This window comes from Alnus glutinosa, chromosome 2 (assembly GCF_958979055.1).
Source record: "Alnus glutinosa chromosome 2, dhAlnGlut1.1, whole genome shotgun sequence".
NCBI classification, from domain to species: Eukaryota; Viridiplantae; Streptophyta; class Magnoliopsida; order Fagales; family Betulaceae; genus Alnus; species Alnus glutinosa.
The window spans coordinates 26,941,736-26,948,843 of record NC_084887.1 but is presented as its reverse complement, the minus strand read 5'-3'; the positions used below and the strand labels follow the sequence as shown (position 1 = coordinate 26,948,843).

The following is a 7,108-nucleotide window of genomic DNA, read 5'->3' as shown; positions in this document are numbered from 1 at the left end:
CCATCTTAGTTTGTAGAATTCTCCAAATTCTTTGGGATGTGGTTGATACTTGAGTTTTCGGGACAGACTTGTCTCAGCCCTTGGCAGGCTAGGGTGAATCTTGGTCCCAAGATGTCTGAATTTTCGAGACCCAATTTGACTATCCCTTATGCCTTGTATTCTCGAGAATAGCTGTCTAGTATCTATCTCTCGGGATAAGACTATTCATAGACTCCTGCTATCTTAGCTATTTAGTATTTGCCTCTCGGGGTAGGACTTTCGCAAGAGTTCTGCTGTTTCTCCTTCTTAGGCTGGTACTGATCCGAAACATGGTCTAGCTGGAATTATTCCCAATACATCCTCCATAACGCATCGATCGTCGGCATGTATATATCGAGTTTGGTGTGCCTGCTGATCGACTGGTGTCAGCTAGTAATGTTCCAGAGAGCTCAAACGATTGAGACTGCTGACTTGTAGAAACCTTTACATGTGCCTTTCTTAGCCCGATCGGTTTTGCCCACTAGACCCGAGATTCGCTCATACACATCAGTTGCCTAAACCTTTACGTGTTTCTTTGTTTAGAAGCATGCAAAGAAGCAAGAAACAGACATGCATCCAAAACCTAGAAAAAGGCAAAACGAACGTTATAAAAAGCTTCTGAAAGGCAGGAGAAAAGGCGCACACCAACGCCGCAACATAGCGTGGCTTTTGCTTGGCCGTTTCAAAATGGACAATATTTGCCTCTCTCCTCACTACCCTTATATTGCCCACCACCACCGGCGTTCATTTGCGTCTCCAAGGCATGTATGATCGTCATCCTTCTTTTCAATTGTTTTCCTTAATTTCTCCACTATCTGAAAAATAACAATGAAGGGGGATGTACAGAAAATGGTTACGATTTCCAATCAGAAGCTCTGGTTCACCACCACTATGGTGATGCTTATATTCCTGCAATGCTCCGATGGGGTAGCTGTCGGGTCACAGCGCGTTCCAGCTATGTTTGTGTTTGGAGATTCCTTGGTTGATGTTGGTAACAACAACTTCCTCAGCTCCTTAGCAAAATCGAATTACTTTCCTTATGGCTGCGACTTCAAAACTGGCACCCCTTCTGGGAGATTCTCCAATGGCGAAACCTTTTCTGATATGCTTGGTAACTTTACACAGCCTTTTATGCATATATATATGTCACTTGCATATCAACTTTAATCCACTTCTGAGACGTTCTGCATTGTTTTTAATTTATTTATAGGATTTTTTCCCCTTTTTCCTGTGTTTTTAAAATTCCACCTTTGGTGGATGAAATATGAACTCTTTTCTTGCATTTAGATTTTCACAAGACAAAGTCGGTTACTGACCTTATAATAGAACGATGGTTCTCGCAAGACTTTCAGATGCTTTTTTGGTACGTAGTTAATTTATTATAGATGAATTGGAGTTGCCACAGATTCCTTCACGGAGAACCAAATCACAAATAAGGTGGCCGGTACAACCTCTACGTGCTTGCGCAACCATGAGTTATATATATATTATATATCTCAGGCTGCCACCTTTCTTCTCTCCCACCTGAGTACATGATACATATATAACGCGAATCCCAAAGTGAGAGCAAGATTAAAAGATAGGGTTAAAAATAATAATAATAAGTAACAGAATAAATAAATAATTTAATAAAATTCAATTAGAGTTTAAAATATATAAATGTAACTTATAATTTATTTTTCAAGTTAATTTATTCAATTGTTTTCAACGAATTTCATATTTTAAAATTGTTGCATGATTTCTTCAATATTGACTGTCTTGAATATATCATTCTCAATATACATAACCAAACAATTATTTATTCACTAATCTCTCATTTGATTGCTCAATTGATTTTAACAATATTCATTGCTAAAAAAATTATTTCAACGGTACTTGTTACAACTAGCTGAATGAATGCCAATGTTAATAATGAATGAACTAATTAATGAATATAGTGGTAGATTCGCTAAGTCTTCCTTGGCACAAGATGGGGTTCAATAAAATCATTATTTTTCATAATCTATCTATATATATATTTGAAAACAATAATTTAAAAGTGCAATATAAATATAAAAATTACATAGATAATTTTATTACTTGATTTTAGGCGGACCAGGGAAAAAAATCTCCATTGTAATATTAGTCGGGCCAAGAATCATAAACGTTTAGGCCTTGCCGACCCTAGAAAAAATAAATAAATTTTCTTCATAATATATAATTAATATGTGGAAAATTTGCTAAGGTTTAGGGTTATTGATTTTAGTGAATATTGGCAAACTATTCATCAAATTTAAAGAAAATCTAGCTGACGCGATTGAGCAAGAGCAAGTAGCAAGCAAGCTCATTTCTGAATTTTTGGTTTGCAGGGAGGCTGTTGGGTATCCCATATCTTCCACCCTTTGCAGATCCCAACACAGTTGGAACCAGAATACTTCATGGAGTGAATTATGCTTCCGCAGCTGCTGGCATCCTCGATGAGACCGGCCAACACTACGTATGTACTAATTAATTTACTCAATTCAGGAAAAAAAGAAGAAGAAGAAATTAAGAAATTCATGCAAATGCATTAATATTGTGATGTACGTGGATGCAGGGTGAGCGGTACAGCCTGAGCCAGCAAGTGCTGAATTTTGAGGCCACTTTGAATCAACTAAGAACGATAATGAATGGGACGACCCTGAGCCAATACCTGGCGAAGTCGATAGCCATTTTGGTGTTTGGAAGCAATGATTACATCAACAACTACCTCTTGCCTTCCATCTATCCTTCTAGCTACAATTATACCCCTCCAGATTTTGCCAACCTTCTCCTCAACCGCTACGCCCGCCAAATTTTGGTATTTTAATTAATTTCGATCAGTGCCTTACCATTCTTAATTATTATGATTTAATTAATTTCTCCATATGCAATGGATTCATTTTTTTCTCCAGGCGCTGCATAGTGTAGGATTAAGAAAGATGGTGGTGGCCGGAGTTGGACCGCTCGGTTGCATCCCTAACCAGAGAGCCACTGGTCAAGCCCCACCGGGAAGGTGTGTGGACTATGTCAATCAGATTCTTGGTACCTTCAATGAGGGGCTCAAATCGCTCGTCGACCAGCTCAACAGCAACCACCCTGATGCAATTTTTGTGTATGGCAATACTTATGGGTGTTTTGGTGACATCCTCAACAACCCTGCCAGCTATGGTAACAAATGTTATTACGATTCCCATAATGATTGGTTTTATATATGAAGCTAACTAGCTTAACCCAAAAATAGTTTTCCAACAATGAAATTTCCAAATGATGGTCCATTGTGTTAAGTTTTTAGCGTCGGCAAATTCAGTATCAAAACATGTTAGGTTGTAAGTTTTAAGTATAAGATTAAGTCGGTCTAAATTAAATGTTGATCCAAAACTGTTTTAAATATTGGAAGTTGATAACTTTATTCATCTTTATTGTTATTGAGTTTGAGATATTCATTGTTTAGCAACTTGGGGTCTAAACTAGCGTTTTTCACATATATTAATGCAGGTTTCAGCGCTGTTGATAGGGCTTGCTGTGGAATTGGGCAGAACCATGGACAAATAACGTGCATGCCATTTCAAGTTCCCTGCCAAAACCGGAGCCAGTATGTCTTTTGGGATGCCTTTCATCCCACAGAAGTTGCTAATGCCATCATTGCCTGGCGAGCTTTCTCGGGTCCACCCTCAGATAGTTACCCAATCAACGTGCAACAAATGTCTCTCATCTAAGATATGATGTTTTCTTTTCTTTTTCCTTTTTTTTTTCTTTTTTTTTTTTTGTTCCTTGCGTGCAAAAAGTGTCAACTGATACCTTTGTGTGTGTATGTAAAATTATCGTGTTTGCCGACTCTTTTTTAAGTAACTCCATGCATGTCTAGAGGAATAAGAGATGTTTGTTATCTGATCATATATATATGTATCGATCACTTCCAATTCTCAAAAAGAGAGTTAATCAAAAATCATTCTTCTTGTTTTAAAAAATGTAAATTACTATAATTAAATATTTACAGATCACAAATAAGTGATCAAACCCCTAAAAAATGACCAATTATAATCAACGGTGTCTGCAATTTTTTTTTTTTTTTTGAAAGAAGTGATATCATAAATCAATGAGAAAAATCTTGTCCAACAAGGACAATACTTTGAATGGAGAAAGGATATTCCTCCAATCAAACATGGTCTAACAATTGCAATAATGCTAACTTGGCCATTCGATGGGCTACTTTATTAGCATCCCGTCGAGTGTGCCTAACATCATAAAGTTAGTAAACTGTGGATCTGTATCTTGGTGTCTTCAATCAACTGGCCGAAATTACTCCAACAAGGAGCTTCCTTGGGGTCTGCCCATTGTTATAGTTTATATGACACGAAATATGTAAAGTCATTGTAACAAAGAAAGGATTGAAAATTTTAATGGCAGTTCTATGTTTCAAGTGATTTATCAAGTGAGGGGAAAAAAGTTATATTTTAATGGGCCCATGGACCAGACCTGGGCTTGAAAATTTCCATGAGGGCCGGGTCCAGCGAGGCCCATGGACAGCCCATTTAGTGAATTTAGTGACACAATTGCCCTTAGGGAGCGCCGCAAAAGAGGGATTTCGAAATCTCTGTCCTTGACAGAAAAGGAAAAAAGAGAAAAAAGAAAATGGCATTTTCATCGACGAAATCCCTGGGAAAACCAGTCCTTTCCTTTGCTTCATCTTCTTCTGGCCCTTTGAAGTCAGCGCTGCTTCTCCTACAAACTCAAAGCCCGTACAAATACCGCTCCTTGTCGTCGTCTTCTATTTCTAATCAAGTGGCGGAAACAGAGGACGACGTCGCAGCAGCGAGCTCGGGAATCAGTCGGCCGCTCTCCGAAATCCTCAAAGAACTGAACAAGAAAGTCCCCGATTCCCTCATCAAAGTGCGCCTGGAAGATGGCTTCTCCATGAAATATATTCCCTGGTACCACTACCACTAGTCCGCCACTTTTCTTTTCCTTCTTTTTCCTCTTCTTCGCCTTTTCGATTTCGGGTGTTTGTTTTCGATTAATGCAGGCATCTTGTGAATCGGATTTTGAATTTACATGCTCCGGGTATGTTAATAAACTTACTTGATAGTTGATACCAACTTTATGTTTTTTTCTTGGTGAAAAATTAGTACCAAGTCTACAACGTCATTGTTTATAGTACTGGATTCAAAGTTCTTATTTTGTCGCCGCTGGTTGTAGAATGGTCGGGTGAGGTTCGAACCATTACCTATTCTGCTGACGGCAAGTCTGTGTCTGTCGTTTATCGGGTGACTCTCTATGGGACCGATGCTGAGGTATATATCATCCTCTCACACTCCATGGATGGCGTCGCATTCATGGCATTTATATCTGAAATAAATACTTCTATTTGGGTTCGGTTTATTTTTTGGATGACATTTTTGTTGGAGTATACCGGAGGGGTTAACTCTGGCAATTTTTTACAAATCCGTAAACTTGACACAAATCCTACACAAAATTAACGGGTTAAGGTTGTCTGAACGTTACATTAAATTGGTCAGGTTAGGATTAACCTATATAATCTTATACTCAAGCCTCACACGATCTCAACCCGACACAAATTTTGTACTAGCAAGTTTTAACACGATCCGCTAACCCGATACAAGCCTATTGGACTTGAATTATATTTAAACTTTTGGGTTAAAATGGTTGCTTAACATTTTATATCAAGACCTCATAGACTCCTGTAGGTGGTGTTCTCCCAATAAGTTTGGAATAGTAATGACAATCACAAACTGAAGATGCACATCTCATTCAAAGTAATTAGCTAGTTCGGTACTTGGATAATGACTGTAGTTGGAGAGACTATATAGGTCTAAGATGTTTAAAAAGTAGAGGAACTAGTAGAATATACTGTAAATGAGAGAGAACTTTAACTGCTGGGAAGTCCATGTTCTCACCCTACTTATATGTTTCTCTTGAAATTTCAAAGGTTTCATGAATTCAAGTAAGATTTCGATTTGAACCCAATTCGACTTATGAAAAGACTTGTGAGAGGCTGAAATCTACGATGCATTGTTAATGATGTTTATGGTACTTAATTGATTAAGATGTTGAGAAGAACGCTTGAAAGCTTTAATTGATTACTTCACCAATCACTGTTCCAAACTTCTCTATACTGAGGTTTTAGAAGCAATTTTGGGCACAAAGGCTCACCTTTCATTCACAAATCCACAATATTATCTGTGTAGCTATTTTTTACTGTTGTGAGATACTTTGGAAGAGTGTAGTGCAAAGCAACTTGGACATGGACTGAGAGAATGTTCATTGTGGTAAACGTATGAGACATTTGCTTCTAGGATTGAGGGGAGTCAATCACCAACGATTTAGAGTGTGAGCCAGTTTCTTGGTCAATGCAACTTTTTTTTTGTTTTTCCTAATTATGTTTTCCTTCATCTCACTGTATCTGTATTTTTTCTATATTGGCATCCTATGTTAATGTTTTGTTGTGTCCGGGAGGATTTTGTTGATAACATAGTTCTTGCTGGTAATCGTTATTTGGTATGACTGTATTTGCATTCAACATAAAGAGAATAGTGAGTTGGTTTACTTGTCTTAATTTTGGTGATGGGTTTGTGCTTTACGCAGATGTTCTCATAGCTTGAGGAAGTACTATGATGATTTTATTGAAAATATTGATAATATTTTAGCTGGTGCAACAGAGAAGCTGACTTTCTTTCTCTTTTTTTTCGCTTTCTTCCACAAGATATTTAGGGAATCAACGGGAACTGCTTCAGTAGATGACACAAGTTATGGGGATCCTGTCCAAAAGGCAGAATCAATGGCATTTCGTCGAGCTTGCGCGCGCTTTGGGCTTGGACTTCATCTTTACCATGAAGATATGTCATAGTAAGACACTTAGTTTGTGCTGTGCAAGTTTGCGTTTTGTCTTTCATCGTGTTGGGGAAAATCAAGCTTAATGCGGCTTCGTTCTTTTGGTTGTCGTGTAGTTTTGTATCAAGATAAACAGTTTCATGAAAACCTGAAGAAAAGCCCCCTTTTTTGTTCATTTTAATGTAGCAGACAATTGCTATTGAAGCATCAACCCCTGTATTTAAGCCAGTATTTTTTAGTA

General features: G+C 37.8%; 2 protein-coding genes across 2 annotated transcripts; both read left to right on the top strand.

Moving 5' to 3' along the window:
• The first annotated feature begins 909 nt into the window (after positions 1-909).
• LOC133859707 (GDSL esterase/lipase At1g71250) lies at positions 910-3,734 on the top strand. Its single transcript, XM_062295220.1, has 5 exons — positions 910-1,129; positions 2,367-2,494; positions 2,594-2,836; positions 2,931-3,186; positions 3,514-3,734. The coding sequence occupies exons 1-5, from the start codon at positions 910-912 to the stop codon at positions 3,732-3,734; spliced, it is 1,068 nt and encodes a 355-aa protein (XP_062151204.1).
• An 858-nt stretch (positions 3,735-4,592) lies between these two features.
• Positions 4,593-7,108, top strand: LOC133860906 (DNA repair RAD52-like protein 1, mitochondrial). Its single transcript, XM_062296567.1, has 4 exons — positions 4,593-4,949; positions 5,042-5,079; positions 5,215-5,309; positions 6,740-7,108. The coding sequence occupies exons 1-4, from the start codon at positions 4,651-4,653 to the stop codon at positions 6,881-6,883; spliced, it is 576 nt and encodes a 191-aa protein (XP_062152551.1). The 5' UTR covers positions 4,593-4,650; the 3' UTR covers positions 6,884-7,108.